Source organism: Ceratosolen solmsi, unplaced genomic scaffold (assembly GCF_000503995.2).
Source record: "Ceratosolen solmsi marchali unplaced genomic scaffold, CerSol_1.0 scaffold7, whole genome shotgun sequence".
Lineage (NCBI taxonomy): Eukaryota > Metazoa > Arthropoda > Insecta > Hymenoptera > Agaonidae > Ceratosolen > Ceratosolen solmsi.
In genome coordinates this window covers 12,883,643-12,905,226 of record NW_011948413.1, presented here as the reverse complement: position 1 = coordinate 12,905,226, position 21,584 = coordinate 12,883,643, and the positions used below count along the sequence as shown (strand labels likewise).

Below are 21,584 nucleotides of genomic sequence, written 5' to 3'. Positions count from 1 at the left end.
TCAGCCGGTTGAAGCTGCCGTCCGTTGACGAGGGAGGAGGAGGAAAGTGGAAACAGACCCGAATTGCGGCAGCGGGAGTAAGGCTGCGCTCGGGGAAGCGACAACGGCGGCGGCCTTAGGGTGGATGATCAAGTCGCTACCGTATATGGAAATGAAGGATGCACGACGGGCCTCACGGCCTCTTTATTAGGGTAACTCGTTCTGGGCCGGTCCTATCTCCTTATCCCCCGTTTTCGCCCGACACAGTACCGCCGCCACCGGTGTCGCCGTCGCCGTCGCCGTCGCCGTCGCCGTCGCCGTCGCGATCCTTTTCCAAGTCAAGCCGAGAACGGCGCGTACAAATTACGGGAGACTTACGCGAGAAATCCTTACCGACTCACGTTACCCAATGCAAACGATTTACAGGCGCGTTAACATTAAAACATCTTTATGCTTCCCTCTCATGTGGACTTGGCGCGGCCTTAGCACTTTAGCAATTAATAATTACATAACGAGCGAGCTTGGGAATTCATGTCGATCGTGAAAACCTGCGGAATCGCGTGTCTCTCTTCGACTGTCGTTGGACAGGCTAAACGTCGCAAAAGCATTACAAAATTATTATGCATCGATAATTAAAAGGCCATCGTCATTTTATGAAGAATCAGCGGCTATGCGCGAGATTATAGCTCTGCTCAATGCCTGGCGTAATGACCTGCAAAATCCAAAGATCATGCATTTCCAATGGTGAATTTTAAATCATAATAATAGGAATGATAAGTGAATTGGGACACTTGGTGAGAAAATATCCTGACGTGGTACTATTGCGATATGTTGTCTGCTTTCCGCGAAAGCAATTGGAGTAGCGTTTTTAAAGTCATCTTGGAAACCGAACGTTACCTACCTACCGTCGATTGCTATAATTTCCAGCTGTTCGTATATACTTAGTAAGGCAGCGCTTCATCGATTGTGAAAAAAAAAGAAGAAAAAAAAACGAGGGACTCTGACATATTTCTGCACCACTCATATAGAAGCTATCGAATTTTATCTTAAATTATAAGCAAGCAAGTTAAATGATATCGTGGCATGTGGGTAGCGTTGTTAAATTTAATTCCGGAGGGTAGAACTATTTTTTTGCTTTAATGATCGTGTAAGCAGTGCTCGGTTCAATCCTAAATAAACTGTATTTTATTGTATTAAATCTGGTTTTATGAAATGGACGGTAATTAACGTCGGTAACATGACTTAAGAGCTCGGACGTCACGTCACGTTACGTTGACAAATTATGAATTAAATTATCGATTTGAAAAATTTCAATATGGCAGGCCTTAAATGAGAAGAAGGCACGAAAATGGCACAAGGATACATGAATTAATGCACAGAATCGACCGATTGCCCCTAGAACATTATATATGATTTTACTAATGGAAAAATCCGGTTCTTTATTTATGTTTTTTTTTTTTTTTTTTTTTTTTTGACGTGTTTGTTTGTTTGTGTTTTTTGCTTTTTCATTTTAATTTTCTTTTTCACTGAGAGAAAACGCTGGCAGCACCGACAACAACAACAACAACAACAACAACAACAAACAAAAATTATCGAGAATACGAATAGGTCCAAGTCCATGTTTTTAATTATGTTAAAATAAGCTATAAATATATCAATAAATATATCACTTAACATATTTAATGGCGAATCTGGCCACCTGAGTACCGATACCGAGTCGGGCGAAAAATTGGAGATTGCGAAGGCGCGTCGGTCTCTCGTGAGATCCGAGTGCAGGCACGAAAGAGACGGGCTCTTAAATCAGCGGCAGCATCTCGCGACGCGTACTCGCGTATAACAGTAGATATGTGCGAGCAAGGTTTTTGTGGCTAACGGGATCGGCGCATTTGTACGAAAATTAGTAAGAACCGACCGGCCCTTCGATGAGAAAACGAAGCCCACGGAGGGAGGCTGGCAACGCTGCGATTCGAGAAGCCCCTCAACCTCGATGGTCGAACCCTGTCTCCTTTCCCCTCCGCCGCCTAATCATCCTCGGCCTTATCATGATCCTTCCTCCTTCTCCTTTCGTGTGCGTGTAGAGGACGGAGGGTGGCAGGAGCGACAGCTTGTTGCATTGAGTAAGAGCCCAGGGCTGAAGATACGCATCCGAGCCCCGGCCTCTCTCTCTCTCTCTCTCCCTCAGTCCTTACTAATTCATTGTCGCAGGCCACTTATGAAGCACACGTTTTTTTTTTTTTGGCCTTTGCCTATTATCCTTTAGGAACGAGGATGATTATGTGCGAGAGGTATAGTGACGCAAGTATGAAAAAAAATGCAACATAGGCCTGGGTGGCGCAATAATGTATTCCACCTTCCTGCGATTTTCCCGTCGTCAGGTAAATTTCGAGTCCGCTCGATTAATAATTAGACGCGCGACAAAATTTAAGGCCACGAAAATAATTAATTGGATTTATATTCACGCGCCCGGGCTATTAAAGCACTGCCTTCTTAAATTGACAGAAAAATCTATCTATTTCAGACGCGATTATGTATATTTATTGTTTTTTTTTTTTCGAGCGAGGAGCGAGCTCGCGAGCGTTCGATATATATGCCTATTAAAAAAAAAGAAAAAAAAAAGGAAAAAAAAAAGAAAGAAATATAAAAGAGGCAAGAAAAAAATGATGAAAGAAAGAAAAAAAGAGAAGAAACGAAGAAAAAGATGAAAAAAAAACAACGTCCGTTGAAATTCCGAACTATCATGCAGCATAAGAAGCTTAAAAAATTCGTCGATCAGATAACGCATAAAAAGTTCAGAATGAAAGGATTTAAAAGAAAGGAACAGCGTAGAATCTCTCTATGCGACTTGTAAGAAAATTCTTTTATTTTTATTCCCCATCCACTCCGGCAACTTTACGTACTTGGCGCTCTCCTCTCTTATTTGCTGTCATTAAACTCGTTTTTAAAGCCCTCGTTCAATAACGAGTCGAGATCTATCGATTTAGAAATTAAGCTCGAGCGATAAAATTGATGATCAATTGGTAATTAGCTTGGCACGCGTTCAAAACTATATGCCGATAAGATTATAGCGCTTTTTACAAAATCCTCCACCTCGTACTCGTACTCGACGCATCTGGAATATCGTACACTCGGCATTTGTCCGTCAATATCCCCTTACAAATACTACTCGGGCTTATTTACGCAAGTTGCGTTAGCGCGCGACTCTCGACATTAAATTAACTCTAAATTCCCGAAAGGAAAATGATCGAGTGACCCTTTAGACAGGTCTCAAAAGTGTTTACAAACGCGCGTCGCCCAAAATTTACAGCGGGCACAAGCACGCAGAGAAGAGAAAATAAGAGTCGATTCTCCTCCTCCTCCTCCTTCTCCTCCTCCTCCTCCTCCTCTTCCTCCTCCTCCTCCTACTCCTCCTTTGCCCCTCGCCGACCGAGACAACTGTCGAGCATTGAGCAATGGGCTAGAAAGAAGGAGCGCAGCGATGATAAAAAAGAAAATCGAGCCTCGCGTCCCGTTATAACGCGACACAAAAACGCAGCGGCATTTTCGGGTATACCGGGAGGATTAGGCGAGGTTTATAAAAGCGCCGACCCCATTTTCTGGGCCACGACGCTGCAGCCTGGAATTTCCTCGCGGCTAATCGCGGCTCGTCGCACCGCACCAACAACGCCTGCGTAAGCAAATGAACAAGAAAAGTTGTAATTGCGCAAATGCCGGCCACCTGCTCCTAAACTGCCTCCTAAACTGCCTCCGTTGCTTTTCACATTCTTCACGTTAACTTATAATCTTATAATTTCGGCTCATTCCCTTATATTATAAATCCTTATGTGTTAGCATCGTTTGACGCGTTTCGAGATGAGCTCATCGACATGCTTACCCGATAATAAGCTTAGAGAGCTTCGCCATCTCGTGAAGTATCTCTTATGCGAACCGACAACTATTTTCAAATATCGATCGTACATTCTCATTAACGAAATTTATACGTTAGCGTGACAGCCATTGGCTCGGTATACGTTTAAATTATTTGTCTATTATGTTAAATTAACTTGATTACTCGCGTAAAAATAGTTAATCATCATTATTAATAGAATGCCGTGAAGGAGGCTTATTTCAATTTATACGTTGCCTTATCGTTCTGTAAAGAGAAACGGGAGATTCGTCAAATGCACTGATATCGCGTGTTTCCGAGTTACCCCATTAATACTCGTTTCGGAGGTCAATGAACTAAGTATGCTATAAGATCATTCTGAAAATCCGAGGACAATAAGTTCCAAATTATTGGAAGTATGTTTGAATAATGCATGCGCGATGTGAAAGATAAATTTTTTTTAACAATTACCGTTGCACTGCAGCTTGGAGTGACTTGGTTAATAGACATGCTAGTATCGGGTCTATTTTTCAAAACTTTCTTACTATACGAGTATTTAACGTAGTCTGAATTTTTATTCCCGAATTTTTATACCTAACAACAAGAATCTATTATAAATATATATATATATATGATTTATATTAAAAAAAAAAAAAAAAAAAAAAAAAAAAAAAAAAAAAAAAAAAAAAAAACGTTTATTAAAATACAAAGAATGTACTAGGTTTAGGTTAAAAGAAAAATAATAAAAATATGAAAAAAATTTTGTTCGTATTCAGGATGAGCAATCCAAAAATTCCAGAATTTTACAAAAGACATACCGACTGCCAAACATAATAATTATCCTGTATTTCAAAAAGTCAAGAAAAATCGCAATAATAATTACACGACGAACTATATATCGCAGCGATTAAGAGGTTCGGCACTGAAAATTATGATGGCTTACAGGAATTGGTGAGGAAAAGGTAGCGCAGTACTTGGTAGTACTTAAAGCCAGTCTGAGTAATTCGTTCTGTTTCTACTTGTTATTTAAATATCAAACGATGGCTTAAATAAAAGTCACGGACTCGGTCAATGTAAAAAGCGAAGTTGGAAAGCCTGGCCGATCGAGCATTAAACTGAAAAATCTTACAACGCAGGCGACGTACTGAGACGAAAAAGAAAAAGAAAAATCCTCTCAAAGGAGAATACAGAAAAATATCCACTTCGCTACGTATACGGCATAAGAGCCATAAAAAATCCTTCGTATGAGTGCCCGAATTAATAAAGTAATACGACTTTGGCTCGGCAGTATCCCTCGGATCTCTTATCGTGAGGAGCGACCGTCTTTAATACCCCAGCGGTTTTTACGGAATCTCGCTCGGAGGTAGGGGCGAAGAATAAGAAGATGCGGAGGAAGATGAAATTTCTCTCTCTCTCTCTCTCTCTCTCTCTCTCTCTCTCTCTCTCTCTGTCTGTCTCACTAGTTCTTAGTTGGTACAGCGAGAGAGGAGCCTATTTTCGTGCGGACGCGAGAGCAGCGGGAGAAGAAGCGTGAAAGAGCACGAGGGCGGGAAGGAGGGAAAGAACCGCATAAAACGCCCCTTTCTTCCCGTTATACTTTCGCCGCGTCCTCCTTTACGAGAGTCAACGAGTTGGCGAGCGCACGCTGTAAAAAGGAAGTCTGTAAAATTACCCGTCGGAAACTAGAGAAATAAAACGATCGCTGCCCCGGTATATTAATGCAAATTTGCATTTCCGATTTGCTGGTTTCGTGCCTTTTTTTTTTTTCATTTTTTTTTTTTTTTATTTTTTTTTATTTTTTTTGAGGTTAGCGAGAAATCTCGAGTCGCCCGTTCGAGATTTCTCGTAAATCACCGGAGAAGGATAATTAATACTTGCTTGCTCGCACGGCTTTGTAAATTGGGCATTAGAAAATTAGAGCACGCGCAGGCTACTAATGTGGAAAGTTGGCATTTAACGAGCGCGGTTTTCAATATTGAATTTGAACTTTTATTTTCTTCAGTTTTTGGCGCCAATCTCAGACCCACCACTCGCATTCTGAACTTGTAAATTTGTAAACAGCGATTCGCTGATTCATTGCCACCGTTTCCACGGTTTTCCTTAATCTCCCCCCCCCCATTGTCTCTTAGAAAATTTTGCACCCAGTTCTTTGAACCCAAAAATCCGTATCCTTGTCGAACGAGGATTGGTACAAGTGCACGTCCTACGGTCATCGTAGTTGCGCGAATTATCGAATTGCGTTGTTTCACTGTGACATTGAATGCGACGGGAGGACGCGCCTGATATATACATATATATATAACGCGTATTTCGCTAGCAGGGAATTTTTCGCATTCGCTCTTGTGACAGTGTATATACATTTCTTATGTACAAGCTGTGCTAACTTCCCCGACGCAATCGCCGCTGTCTCTCGGGTTGCGCTCGACTCTTGTAAATGAGATTTCAACGAGGTTAAAACGAGGCTTGTATTCGTGCGCGCATCTTATTTTTCCGGTGTTGGATAGCTGTCTTTTCTCCCTTCCCCCCCCCCCCCGCCCCAAACCCCTACCCCCTCCCGCACTCCCACCGGTCAACCGTCCAACCATCCCCCTTCCCCATCATCCCACGTACCGCCATTACTGCAACCCTGACCACCACCTTCGCACTCACTCACTCACTCACTCACTCTCACCACGCATACACGCCCCCCCGCCCCAATCCCCTCCCCCCTCCCGCACTCCCACCGGTCAACCGTCCAACCATCCCCCTTCCCCATCATCCCACGTACCGCCATTACTGCAACCCTGACCACCACCTTCGCACTCACTCACTCACTCACTCACTCTCACCACGCATACACGCACGAGCGCGCGTGCACACGCACACTAGCTCAGTCTCTCGTACACGCACGCTCGGTCTCTATCGCTCTCCTCTATCTTGGAAGAGCCAAGAAGAGGGTTACGAGAGAAATTATGTATGACTTTTACGAGAAGTGATATAAGACTGATTTACGTTGTGGTTTTTTTAAGGGTCGTTTCCTGATAGGCTTTATATATTTGGGGCTCCTTTTGCCCTTTCCTTCAATTTATAAGGATCCACCTTTATTTATTTATTTTTTTTTTTTAAAGCGGATTGACAGGGGCACAAAGTATCCCGAGCATCGCACGAATTCCAGAAGAGCGTAATTTCTCGTTCGTGTTCATTTCGAAAAACTTGGAGCGCCTTCATCATCTCCTTGTTAGTTTTCTTCATTTTCCTCTCTCTCTCTCTCTCTCTCTCTCTCTCTCTCTCTCTCTCTTTCTTCTACACTCATCTCACTTTTTTCTACACTCGACCGCGAAATATCGTCCCAAGATTTCGATACGCGATTGTTTATACAAATATCGTGACGCGTTACGTTTTATCCATACGAACCGTAATTAAGAATAATGTCAAGTACGTAAGTGACTTTGCTCGACGACGAGCGCATCCCCCGACAAGAACCCGACATTAATGAGAATTGGTATTAATATAATTAAATCGCTATCGCTATTTGATACATGTAATATATATATATATATATATATATATATATATATATATATATATATGTATATACATATTATTCCTGGCACGTATTAATTACCGAATTTTTCAAATACTTCGAGCCGAGAGACGTTACAAAAAATTTCGTATGTTTTGGAATACGAACGCCACCTTTACGCCGACGCTGAAGGCGCTGTATTTTTCGAGCGACTCGGTCGATAAGGAAGCGGCCGCAAATCCGAGCCTGCAATTACATCGCGCAAAAATAACATTGCGTCGGTTCTCGTTGAATTTGTCTCGCGTACTCTCGTATTAGGCAATTTGGTGGATGAAAGCGCTTTATAACCGTATTTACGTGCACGGTTTTTACGAAGGATCCTATTAGACGCGCTACGCTTAATAATTAACTTTCACCCCACTGCAACGCAATGGCGCGTATCTTCAACGAAGAAGGCGTCGATCGTGCACCAAAGGACCAAAGCGCAAATATAATAAAAAAATATAATAAATGCACAAGTACACAGCGTTGTTGTAATAAAAAATATGCGCGCACACGAGCTTTGCCATTGCTCGATAAGAGCGTGACCTGCACGCGGGGCACTTTTACTTTCGAACGCACGGAACAGTGATCCAGCGATCTTGTCGCAACGCAATGTCGACGACGTCAACGGGCATCCATCCCGCGACGGCTACGCCCGTATAACGAGGTCACAACTCGTGAAACTGATTATTCCCAGCGAGCGTCTTTACGCCAGTTCGCGGAAAAAACTAAATATACCCGCGCGTACCAAGCGAGATAATAAAATGATAAGAGAAGTTGACGCGCCACTGGCATTCCTCAAAGCCTTGTGATCCTGCCTTGTAACGCCAATCAATGTCGCTGTTGTGAGATTTGCTTGGATAAATCGTCGGTACGAGATGACGTCCGCTCGACTTCGAAGAGTTTGGCACTGCATCGCCGCCGATTTATTACAATGGGAGATGAGATTGGGAAAGGCACATTAGTGATTAATATATTACTTTCTCACCACCTCGAGACTGAATATATACGAGCTTGTGCGAGTTGTCACGTTGGCCATTTAATTGAACGTTCTAACTGATTCTAACGAACGGGGACAGTCTGGCAATGAAATTAACGCGAAAAGAAAGTGTAAACAAGAGCATCAAAATACCTATATCTCTCGTTACTTCTAAGAATTAACTGAAAAAAAAACGGCAACTGATCCGAAGCGTCCGATCGGTCTAAGTTTATTTAAGTATCGTAATTCATAAAGGATAAAAGTCTGTTATAAGACACTGGATAGAAACTGCATTTACGGTAGAAGTAATATTCGTCTCTTTATTGCAAAGTACCTTTGCGTTTCAGCTTGTCCAAACAATTTGCGTAGAATATGCATGCCGATGCACCGATGCACTCGCTTAAAAATGCACAGGATTGTCGATAATACGTAACACAATATTTTGTATATAATTAAGTATTTAAACGTGAGACCCTTTTTTTCAACCTTTGAACTTTTGTATATTTGAGAGAATATTACTTTACGATAAGGGATGGGATGGGGGGGGGGGGTGTATTGAATTGTCATTACTTATGAATTTACATTACATAATTGGTTGAATAACTTTGAATAATAAGTATTATTAGTGTGAAGGATTATGTTTTCATAATCTCAACATAATGCAAAAAAAAAAAAAAAAAAATACAAGGATAAACGTTGGTGATGCTTATTGATATTGGCAGTATATTTTTAATCTCTAACACTGCTCGATCAACAAGATTTATTTAAGTACTGACGCGTATAATAATTTAATCGTATAAAGTAATGCGTCGGAAACAATTTATACGCTTTTTTGTTGTATTTAATAAAGAAAAGTATTTTGATGGATCTCGTAAGATATGTGGAATGATAATAATATCTAGATAAAACAAAACAAAAAAAAAAAAAAAAAAAAAAAAAAAAAAAAAATTTAAAGAAAAAATATACACAAGAAGCTTTAACATTGACATCTTATAAATAATATTTATTGTACAAATATTGTACGAATTAAATGCTTTAAGCGACATATTCATTGCCACATGATTTCCTGAATCATATATATATATATATATTTAGATATAATAATACGCAATTGTTGTTGTTGTTGTTGTTGTTGTTGTTGTTATCATTGTTATACTTATTCTTATTATTAGTATTATTGCCGAATATATTTGATAAGGTTTGTTTGGAAATGCAAAGGCATACAGTGTTATTTCAAACTTCTAATGTATAATCTTGACATTTAGATTTCTGGGTAATTTATGTGACAAGGTACATTATTGATGGCCAAAATAAGCAACATTAAATCTAAATAAAATCCAAACATTGAAAATTATTATATTATGTTTTGGATTCCAAAGCAGTCAAAAAAAAATGAAAATTTTTTTTAATTTAATACTCTGATAAATTGATTTTCAAAGCCAAGCTTCATTACGAAGAAGGGTCGAATAAATCTTATTATGCCATTTTTATTATGAAGTAAAGCGTTGAAAAATAATTGTTAAAACTTATTCGCAAACATTACGCATTGGGGGCGGTGGGGGGGGGGGGACGAACGTACGACTGATTAATATAACAAAGCAGAAATTTTAATTACAATTCAAACGGATTATTGGCTGCAATTTTCCAATCATCTATTTACAGAAGTTTGGAATATTAATACTATTACGTTCGTCAACTTGCTCGATAAGCTGATAAACACTCGTTTTTTTTCTTTTTCTTTCTTTTTTAATTTGTTTTTAATTCTCTTCGTGATTACAAAGTTGCAATTGGCTTTTATCGTAACGCTAACCAGTTAGAGAATTGAATTTTAATCTTATACAACGAAATATTTTGTCCCTACGAAACGTGGGTAGTACCTAATAAACACTTTCCTCAACCTCCACCTAACAAGATAACAAGACAAGATCAATTATGCAAAATTCTCCCAAATATCGGTCATGCGACACGCAATGAGTAATCTCAACAATAACAACAACAACAAAATCAATACACAAATATATGATATTGCACCACGATGGTTCAAACTGCGCTGCTTTAAATTTGCTAGTAAAACCGATACAACTAACTGACGATGAATAATCTATTCCAACAACCATCGATTTTTCTTCCCTCCCTCAACACAGTCCAACCATTTATCCCACTTTTACCGGTCATTTATTTACGAAATAAATACAAGTACCAGGAGCCATTCAGCGAGCGGGCACTCGTCTCCCCAACCGCCGAAAATTTCTCGGCCAATAAAGCAGATTCCACCATACCACGTGTCTAGTGCTAAACGGAACCATCGCCCTTCGCCGAACCATTCAACCAAATTTCACCATCCGCCGCGAGACCTATCTCTATCCAACTGCCTATCCAACTGCCTATCCAACTGCCTATCCAACTGCCTATTCATCCAACGGTCGATATTATTCTCATCTAGGATCTTAAGCTTTCAGACCCTTCCACGGGTAATTTTAAATTAAAGCCCGCGCGCAACGCTCTCGTCGCTTCGGCCCTGCGCGATAAACGGCAATGATAATGAAAAAGCCGCACGACGCCGATAAAATGAGACGAGCGAGCGCGAGAGCGAGTCCTCGGCCTCCTTTCCAGCTACAATTGCCGATTTTTCGTCATTTTACGAACATACGCGATACGCCGTATGCAGATACGCGCCGAAGCCGCCGCCGGATAAGGAGAAGAACAATAAATACATGTCGCGCGAAAGTAGCCAATTTCGCGCGCCATTGCGTCGGCTCTGCAAAGGGCGCAGGCGCGCGGGCGCAACAGACGGGCCACGCAACAGCCAACAACGGGAGGCGGCGGTGGTGGCCGTATTTGCCGTAACATCGGCACTGCCACTATCGCCCACCACCATCGTAAGCGTCGACACCACCACCGCAACTACCATCGTCGCAACTACCATCATCACCACTACTGCGCCACTATCGCCACACGACACTACTACGAGTACTAGAGTAGTGGGCGAATCGAAATTGTTTAGCCGGGCTGGAGGCGTAGGTAGTCCGAGCGAAGTCGTGGAGCACTGGCCCCACGTAGGATCAACATGCCACGCGGATGTGGCGCCCAACTCGGCCAAGAGCAGCTCTCGTCGTATAGCGGCGCTTAGCTTAGCTATAGCTCGGCTCATCGCCGCCGCGGCTGACGGTCAAGAGCGACATCTCCGTGGCATCGGGGACGACGTGGACGTTCGGTGGTAAGGGGTTCGAGCGCTGAACGAGAGAATGTGGGCCCGATCGCTCGGTGTGCCCGTCCTGCTGGGCTACTTGGTTCTGGCTGCCCTCGGCAGGATCTCCGCCTCCTACGTCCCGGGCGGGGACATCATGTACGTGGAGGTCGAGGACACGCCGCGGGTTAAGTGGCTCGTCGACGATAAGGACAACGAGATCGAGGACGTTAACGGCGCCCGAGTCAAGAGGAACTACAAGCAGCCACGAGCCATCGAGGATTTTTACGAGAGGTTTCAGTCTGATACTTGCCAGAGGCAGTTGAAGAGACTCTGCGAGATCCAGGATAAGAAGATGGACGATCTCTTCTTCCTGGAGTGCATTCAGACGTTAAAGGTACACTTTCTCTACTTTATGTAAGGCTGGCGCTCGTCCTTTCTGATTTTGATCCATTTTATCGATCTCTGGCCATGTTGCTTTTAGTCGCGCGAGACTCTTTATGGAAAATATCTGTCCGTAGCCCTTCCCTATTGGTCACACGAACCTCTTGATTTAAAAGTCCCTTTCTTCGATTGTGTCGCGATGTATTTATTTATCCTCGGCTTCGTAAGTCCGCGTCTGTGTGAATGTGCGAATTCTGCATAGATCCGATTAATGATTTCGATTTTCGGGTTTTGTCGCCTGCCCGGGTCGATGTTTCGTGATTAATGTTGATTGCACAACATGACATTTTGAAGGAGGCAAAAAACATTGGAAAAAATTCGACTTTTAAAATTCGATTTTTGCTTACAGCCGAATGAAATAACCACCATCGAAGACTCCTGCCAACATTCTATCTACAATTACATTAGAGAAGCCACTTCCAATGAAAATATATTAAAGATGACAAAAGAGGAATGCAGCGATTCATTGGACGTGCTAAAATGTCCAATGACGAGTCCAGGCTCCTACTTGTTGTGCTTAGTCGATAAAAGGGATAAAATAGCGGATCTACAGTGTTCTGACTTTATTCAGAAACTGGACTGGGTAGTGAATGACTTTAAGATTATTATTGCATCGTTTATTCCAGAATGTCAGAACGACGTTAATAGATTTCAGTGCGGTAGAATTCAGCCTTACAAAGATATTCTGCAAGGGCAAACGTTGGCATGCTTACAGCAACATATTAATAAATTAGAAATAGCTTGTAAGAAGCAAATTCTACGCGTTACGGAAATACAAGCTGACAATATTAAATTAGATCGTCAATTGTATTTTGCCTGTGTGCAAGATCACAAGAAGTTCTGTTCCAATATGCGATCAGGCACGGGTCAAGTTTATAAGTGCTTGATTCAACATAAAATGGATAGATCGATGACCAAGGCTTGTCAGGAGCAGTTAGTCAGAAGAGAAAAATTAATTGCTTCAGATTATAAAGTCAGCAGGAGCTTGGCTAAAACTTGTAAAGAGGATATAAAAACCTATCGCTGTCGCAGAAACGTGTCGGAAGATAAAAATATAAGGCTCGCGCAAATATTGCTGTGTCTGGAGTCTGCGGTAAAGAACGGTAGTAAAGTGGCTAGCGAGTGTCAAGTGGAAATGTTCGATCATAGAAAAATACTAATGGAAGATTACAGACTATCGCCTGAAATAGTAAATAACTGCGCGAATGACATACAAATGTTTTGTAACAATTTAGAGGTTGGTGGAGCCACGATCCATTGCTTAATGGAGTACACTAGAGTGCGTAAAAGAAAGGGCAGAGTCTCTCCAATATGCCAAAGAGCCGTAAGTTTCACGCTCAAATTTTGCAATTATTCTTCATTAAACGCGTATTTATATCCATTCCGTCCAATCCAAGTCCTTATAACCATCCAAATAAAATCGAATCGCCCATTGTCCATTTGAATCTACCATTTCTATTATAGTTAGAGGATTTAATAAAAGAAACCGATGCTGGCGAAGATTGGAGAATAGATTCCGTTCTGAGAGAAGCTTGCCAATCCGTCGTGGATGTAGCTTGCAAAGATGTGAGTAAATCGAGCGAAGCTTGTATTCAATCAAATTTCGCAAAATTATCCTCCATTAAAATTACAATGCAATGCAGGTCCAAGGAGGAAATGCAAGGATAATATCCTGCTTGATGGATAAATTGGCGACCGATCGAATGACAGAGTCATGCGAAACAGCGCTCATTCAAATTCAATATTTTGTCGCTAGGGATTATAAATTGGATCCCTTGTTGTACAGAGCATGTAAAGCAGATGCGGTGCATCTATGTCATGCAAAAAATGCATGGGCCAGTGATGGCACTCAAATGGATGTGGAAAGAGGTCCACTCGTTCTTCCTTGTTTGTATAGATATGCGTATCATCCACAAAAAGACATGGCGGTAATAATGGAAGTTTTATACGAAATAGCGTTAAGAAAATTTCTTTGAATGAAAATTGACTTTGAGTCTTGCGAAATGATTGTAAGCCGAATAATTATATGAATATTACTTTTTACATGATTCATGAGTTGCTGGTAAGGAGTTTCTTTGTTTTTTAAGTCTTTTAAGAGAAAAGGGGAGAGATGCAATGATTACTCGAAATGATAAGAAAATTTTGTGCAACATTGTTTTAGACTTAACTTATTTGTAGTAAGAAAATATTTCATAATTCAAATCGTTGTTTCAAAATTTATTTAATAATTATTATCGATAAACAGCCACTCGCTAGAGTTTTCATTTGTTTAACTTTATTTAAACTTAGGACATGCTCAAAGTATCGACTCGCCAAATTCATAATTCAATATATTCAAAATTTATTCACAGCTAAAGAAAGAATGCTTAGATGAGATAAGAAGAGTAATGCGGCAGAGGGCGGTAAATGTTGATTTACAGCCTGAAATTGAGGAAGTTTGTTTGGACGACTTGGCATCCTTTTGCTTCGATAAGACTGCCAAAGGGGAGGAAATTTTATGTTTACAAGATAAATTTGACAGGTAGATATTTTACTCATTGAATTACTAAACATATAATTACCATAATGCGTATTAAATGCGTGCTACAATTATTTTTACAGTTTAAATCAAAATTGTAAATTAGCCGTTGGAAATTTCACTGAAGAACAGGCTGAAAGAGTCGAGCTGAATCCTATTATTACAACAGCTTGTCACCATATTATGGAGAGGCACTGTGGGGTAACTAACTATTAATGGAATTTTTCCTTTAAATTGATAAATTTTCAATCAATCATTTATTAAAATATATCATGTTGTAAGGATATTCTCAAATATGGTAAAGACGAAGGAGATATGATGGAGTGTTTGATCGAGCATAAAAATGATTTCGATACTCGTACAGACGCTAAATGCAAAGCCACAGTCGAGCATTTCCAATTAATATCACTCAAGAATTACCATTTCACATTTAAGTTTAAAGAAGCTTGCCGACCAATGGTCGTACGATGGTGTTCGTAGTAAGTGCCCCCCCCCCGCCACACCTCCCATATAATTATTATCGTAAACATCCTGCCTTAACCATGTGACGATATTTTTAAAGCGCCAACACCAAGTCGGTGGTAATTAATTGTCTGAGCGACATTGTACAAAAGGATATAATACAAGATTCTCAACCTAGAATTTCAAGGGAATGTAGACAACAGCTTAAAGCTCAATTATATCAACGCAGAGAAAATATTAAGTTTGACCCTAAATTATATAAAACATGTTCCGAAGAAATAAAGCATCTTTGTTATAATGTTGAACCTGGCAACTCACAGGTATTTGAATTTGAATTAACATTTCTAATATCTTCTACATTTATTCTATGAAATGAGAATTCGAATAATTTATTATATACCGTATTTAAGGTGTTGGAGTGCTTGGCGTCGAATAAACCAAAATTAGGGGAAAATTGCCACTCGCAAGTATTTAAAGTAAGGAAACAAGAATTTCAAGACAGTTCGAGTGATTTTGCTCTTCTAAACGCTTGTCACTCTATGGTTAGACAGTTTTGTTACGACATTGATCGATCAAAGGCATTATATTGTTTAAAGAGATACAAGGATGAACCTATGTTCGATGATAAGTGTAGAACATTTGTCATTAACAGAATGGTTGAACAAAACACCGATTATAGGTTTAACGCAGCTTTACAGACGGCTTGTTCATTAGACATTAACAGGCATTGTAAACAAGTATGTTCTAGCAATGCATCAATGTTAATGTAAACGAATTCTTAATGAAATATTAAATTATTAAATCTTACAATGTTGAAATATTCAATTTATGTAATTTTAAGAAATTCGTTGAAATTAACATATATTTCTTTGCAATTACGCTATTACTGTAAAATTTATTAAAACGTGCCTTCTTATTTTTAAACAGCAATTGATAAATCAGACTGCGAATAAAGAATTAGAAGGTAAAGTTATTGCGTGTTTAAAAATTAAATTTAAGGAATCTAAGCTAACGATTAAATGTGAGCATCAAATGACAAATATATTAAGAGAAGCAGCTCTCAACTATCATCTTAATCCTTTGATTGTAGCACTATGTGCTTATGAGGTAATTGAATTAATTTTTATGCTATCTATCATATGATATATATAAAATGGTGTAAAACTGCTATTGATGTAGATTGTATGTCTTTGCGTTATCTTAAAACTTTTCAATTCCACGTGTGTTTAGATCGAAAAAATATGTAAATCCGATGAGAATAGTTCACCGGGAAAAGTCGAAGAGTGTCTAAAGAATCAATTTACGCTCGATAATAAAGAGATGAAGGAAGCTTGTCGCGTGCAAGTGGCAGAAATGATCGAAGAATCTAAAGCAGATATCAACTTTGATCCACTTTTACAAAAAGCCTGTGCCGTGGATGTTAGCAAATATTGCAATATGGTGCCACAAGGAGCTGGAAGACGTAAAATTCAGATTAATTAAAAACCATTTTTTGTAACAAATTGCGCAATTAATACATGTATCTTTTTTTTGTTTTCAGATATCAAATGTCTACAGAATATCCTACAGGATGAAAAGAGATCGTTAGAACCAGATTGTTATAAAATGTTAACTAGTAGAATCGAAATGTTTAAGAATGCAGATAAGGTAAGCTTTTTTCTGTGCATTTCGTCAATTAATTAAATTTTTAAAAAACGAAGGGAATAACAAATATTTCCTTCCTTTTACTATTCTAAATAATCAAAGTCAATTGTTAATACTTAAGGGTAAAATACCTATTTCATACAAATTGATCTTTCAATTCAATGCAATTATTAATTATCAATCATTTATCACGTGACTTTCATTAACTACTCTATATGTCTTTACGAGTACAAGAATGACACGAGTGCAATATTTCATAAGTGAAGAGATATCTTGACAATTACAAGTCTTTCCAAGTCTGTACGAATGAAATAACTGTTCTCGAGAATGCTTGGATCATACTTCTTCAATATTTTAGTAAATGGAAAAAGACTTAAACCTTATCTGTATAATGTATTTATTTATCTTGTGTACGTTTGAAATTCATTATAAGCAAATATCAACGCAATATTATTTACATTGGTGTTAAAATTTTATTAAGTAATAAAAAAATTGGCCTCTATCTTTTCTTCTTTTTGACGACCAAAAAAAAAAAACACAAAAAAAAAACAAAAAAAAACAAAAAAAAACAGCAAATACATAAATGATAGAAAATAATACTCCCGTTGTCTATTATAAACGAATATAAAAATTATAAGATTATAATTTTTTCTGTTCGTGTTACAGTTGATTGCCCCAAAAACAATTGAAGAGCTGTATGATTCGGTGAATCGTTCACCGGCCAAGAGATACTTTTTAATCTTGACCTTCACAGCGATTGGATTTATTTTCATTATGGGTCTGTCTTGCGGTCGGGTATCACGTCGACCAATGATGATGAAAAACAAATGATCAGCGATATGTCAATTCTTAGAAGAAATTCATGTGAAACAGATGAGCGTTTGGCAGTTGCAATCCTTATGTGTCCGCAAGCCTTGCGATTTGTTAAGATTTGTTTTACAATCGACGTGTCAAAGCAACAAATACAAGACAACAACAACAACAAAAAGCGGAAACAAACAATAATCACAATTTTGTACGTCTTTTTAATCTTACTTGAAGCTTCGACGAATTGTAAATCAATTTGATCGCACGCATTTAAAAGATAAGTGTGGGAAAAAATATTAAAAGATTTTTTTATTGTAAAAGTTTATACGTATTATCGTCTAATGCTGCAAGCCGTGAGGCTCGTAATGGGAAGTTTGTATAAAGTTAATGTAAATTATTATTATATAAATGATTAAAATAATGGGTAAGATTGAACAATGAGAAGAAAAAAAAGGAAGAAATACATCATATAACTGGCTGTTAATTTAGTAGATGATTTTTGTATAAGAAAATGAAACAAAAATGAATAAAATTGTGATATCAAATATGTATAATAAAAAGTATCCTGAACGATATGATTAATTAATAAATCATAATTCTCTCAATTTTTATCCTTTATCCATTGAACGCATACGAAGATATAAGCAATAAAGAACGGATCGAACGCACGACACCTACTCAGACTTGCACACTCATGCTCATGGAGTAGCTGCGATGTGAATTTTAAAAAGGAAATCCAACTTAAGTAGGTTTTCTTACTCAATGCGCCATAACAATTTCGATGCATGTGTGTGCTCACCATTTGTATTGAGATTTCTAAATAAGAAGAATGTCAAAAGACCGTTACGTCATGTTTTCCAACCATTGCGCAACCTTTTATCTTTCTAATGCTCTTCCTGCATTTCTATTATAATATTGACGAAAAAGGATTTTTTTGTTCACTTAAATTAACATAAATTGATTGCGCAGCAATTATTTACAAATTACGAAATTACATTGGTACTTACATTGGCAATTGACAACCAGTATAGAATATTTGTTGTTTTTTTCTTTTTCTTTTCTTTTTTATTTCTTAATTTAAAATGTTAACAACTAATGGAATCATTTTCGATAACTAATGCTTTAACAATATTAACATTGGCTACATAGATTTGAAAGTATAAAAGCCTCTTAGTACAATGATGGTAATTAAATTGGGCTTGTTTCGATATACAATAGCCTAATATTATTAATAAGAACAATTACAACAACAACAACAACAACAAAAAACAAGGAATGAAAAGAATGTAATATATAAATAAGAGCAAGTGTTATTGATAAATTTTCTTGGTCTAACTTCATTTACCATGCCATTTAAGTCGCGGAATTACAATTGTTTGATAAAAATTGGATTAAGCTCGCATCATTTATTGAAACTATTCCTTTCTATTTTGCATGAAAAGCACCCATCAACTATGGAAAACCATTAAATAAAAATAAATCCGGTATTCTCAAATGTACATGCACGCGCATACATTGATTTCTTTCACAATCTGGAAACGATAATTACTTTAAGAATTAATTGTATTCATACTGCTATTGGTGAAAAATAACTAAAATCCTCGCGTCGAATACTGAAACGTTAAGGTGAAAGATAAACTTTCACTACTCTCATTCTCGTAGGCCGAAAATTTTGAAAAATCATTTTACAATCTTGTAAGTTTAAGGATTGTCCGCGCAAAATTCAGAAAAGCTCCTTTCAATTCGTGTTTAAACGTTCGCGTAATATCCATTTCTTTCTCAATTTTCCACGTCAACGCACTGTCCCGGACGAGAAGCTAAAGCGAATGAAGAAAATTTACAAATCACGTGGCGTCTTACCAAACATTATTATATTTCATAAAGTACAATTGTCGATAAATCGTCCCTTTTATCTCGAGCCGCCTTCGATAAGTCGCCGGCAATTCGGGAAGATCCGTCGTCCTCGACACCGAGTCGAGATCCAAAATCATTTATTTGGAGCTCTGGAGATTAAATTGGCTGATTGATCGCCGAGGGCGAAGCGAATTATGGAAGCGCGCGCCGCACCCACGCGACCCCGCACTCGCGGGAAAATCTAATGTCGTTGGTGAGCGAGTACGCGACGAGAGTGCCACGACGATTGAAGAAAAACAAAATATGTCACGGGCCGCGTGACGCGGTGACAAAGGAAAGGCAACGACGAGATTGAAAGAAAAATACAGGCGGGAAGGGCCGCAACGACCAAAGCTCCCGTGCATTCCTCCGCTCCGTTCCACTTCACGTGCCTTCGTATTTTCGTGTACGTGCTCGCCGTCGCTCTCCTCCTCTCACTCAGTCACTCACTTTCTCTCTGTCTATCTCTCTCTCTCTCTCTCTGTCTGTCTCTCTCTCTGTCTCTCTCTCTCTCTCTCTATCCCTATATATATATATATATATATATATATATATATATATCTCACTTCGGCTCTCTTCTTCCTTACCGCCTTAAGCCAGCCTCTCCCACACCTCGTCTGGCTCAACCATCTTATCGCGAGCGAGCCTTATCTTAATAATAATGGCTATTTATTTTGCAGTTTGCGGGGAGTCGATTATTCGAGGCTTTTACATCATCATCTGCTTGGGATTCGCCGCTCGGTAGCCGTATGATCACGGGGAGATGCGGAAGGTCAAAAAGTTCGTAAAACGCTGCTCCCGCTCCTTTACATTTTTATCATTCGAGGGACAATCCCGTGACGCGATCGTGGGACTCGAAATTCCTGCCCTTTTTCGTTGGCCGTCGAAGAAGCGATTTGCTAACGATTATGCATTGGCTAATCATCATTTTACAAGCTTTCGCTTTGCTTGTTAACAGTTGGGCGAGTGACGTCTACCGTGGACGTCAGTTTCGGGGATTCCGGGTTACATTCCTTTCCTGGGCGCGGATTGACAAGAGAGATAAGTGCCGAGGCTATTGAGACGTTAACAAAAGAATATTGCCAGATGGTGAAAAGATATGATTTTGTTTATTCGTGATTTCGGAAAATCAGCCACATGGGACATTAAATATCGCTGTGTAAATAGGCATTATTTTAGTTTGATTTATCTTCGAAGATCATGTTTGAGCGCGATAATAATAATAATGGTAATTAATCTTTACTTTTATTAAGATGCGATAGCAATTTGATCATTTAGCTCACTCATGATTATATATATATTGCAGTAATGTCTTAAAAACTTAGTCGTAGTCGACATGTTTAAGATGTTCCAACTCGCGTTTATTTAAATATTTATAAATCACTTTCTTATTATTATAAAAGCAAGTTTTGCATAGGAATGGTAGGAAAAATGTTATTTCACCGGACATATGGAGTAAGCGGCAATGTAATCGGCGTCGAGTCATTGAAACAAATTCAATGACTTCTTACATTTATATATATATATATATATATATATAATAATGTAACGCCACGTTTATTAAAATTAATATTGAAGACAATTCAAATTCTTAGATAAGGAGATACAGACGATGAGACTTATCATGACAAATTTTTCAGTCTGCGTGATAGGATGATAATTTAAATTTATCTAATAGTCTAAATTTCTCTTAAATATTAACCTTCTGTTCGTGACGGACAAAGAGGAGTAACTTGGGTCGCAACCATGTACTCGAAATATGGCAAATTATCATCAATAAATACGAATTACCATTTAATTCGATATGATGTATGTCTTAAGCTCGGCCATCCTCGGGATTTACGCTGTCGGTATTTTAATGACAGATATGCAGTATTATAATGCAGATGAATCCTTCATCTGCACTAATTGCAACGAAGAATTTTCAACGACAACTGAGAAGTGGAAACGGATTTTCTGGTTCGCCGAAGATTTAGTCTCAGTCATATACGCGCTATATTTATTAGGAGAAATGTTTCGTTATTGAAATTCAAATTAAAATAGAATAATCCAAGGAAGGAATGTTTTTTTTTTTATCATTATTATTAGTTTTTGTTGATAAACATACAAAATTAATTATGATCATCAAAAGAGTACCGATAACATAATGATGGTCAATTTAGTGATGCGTACACTGCTTTTCTCCCTATTGCAATGCGACCCTACCTTGTCGTAATCTTAATTAATAATTGTAATTTTCAAGCCTGTATAGAAGATATAAGAGGG

General features: G+C 38.7%; 1 protein-coding gene across 1 annotated transcript; it reads left to right on the top strand.

The window, feature by feature from the left end:
- The first annotated feature begins 11,499 nt into the window (after positions 1 to 11,499).
- Positions 11,500 to 17,587, top strand: Glg1 (Golgi apparatus protein 1). Its single transcript, XM_011506226.1, has 13 exons — positions 11,500 to 11,948; positions 12,345 to 13,319; positions 13,460 to 13,561; positions 13,639 to 13,923; positions 14,347 to 14,516; positions 14,597 to 14,714; positions 14,796 to 14,992; positions 15,076 to 15,295; positions 15,386 to 15,712; positions 15,903 to 16,082; positions 16,206 to 16,437; positions 16,516 to 16,622; positions 17,286 to 17,587. The coding sequence occupies exons 1-13, from the start codon at positions 11,610 to 11,612 to the stop codon at positions 17,448 to 17,450; spliced, it is 3,417 nt and encodes a 1,138-aa protein (XP_011504528.1). The 5' UTR covers positions 11,500 to 11,609; the 3' UTR covers positions 17,451 to 17,587.
- The last annotated feature ends 3,997 nt before the right edge of the window (positions 17,588 to 21,584 follow it).

Bases quoted from the DNA above. Each gene is read 5' to 3' on its own strand.
- Glg1 (XM_011506226.1), top strand. From the start codon at position 11,610: ATGTGGGCCCGATCGCTCGGTGTGCCCGTCCTGCTGGGCTACTTGGTT. The intron at 13,924-14,346 runs GTAATAATGGAA...ATTTATTCACAG, and splicing joins ATCCACAAAAAGACATGGCG to CTAAAGAAAGAATGCTTAGA. The intron at 14,715-14,795 runs GTAACTAACTAT...TCATGTTGTAAG, and splicing joins TTATGGAGAGGCACTGTGGG to GATATTCTCAAATATGGTAA.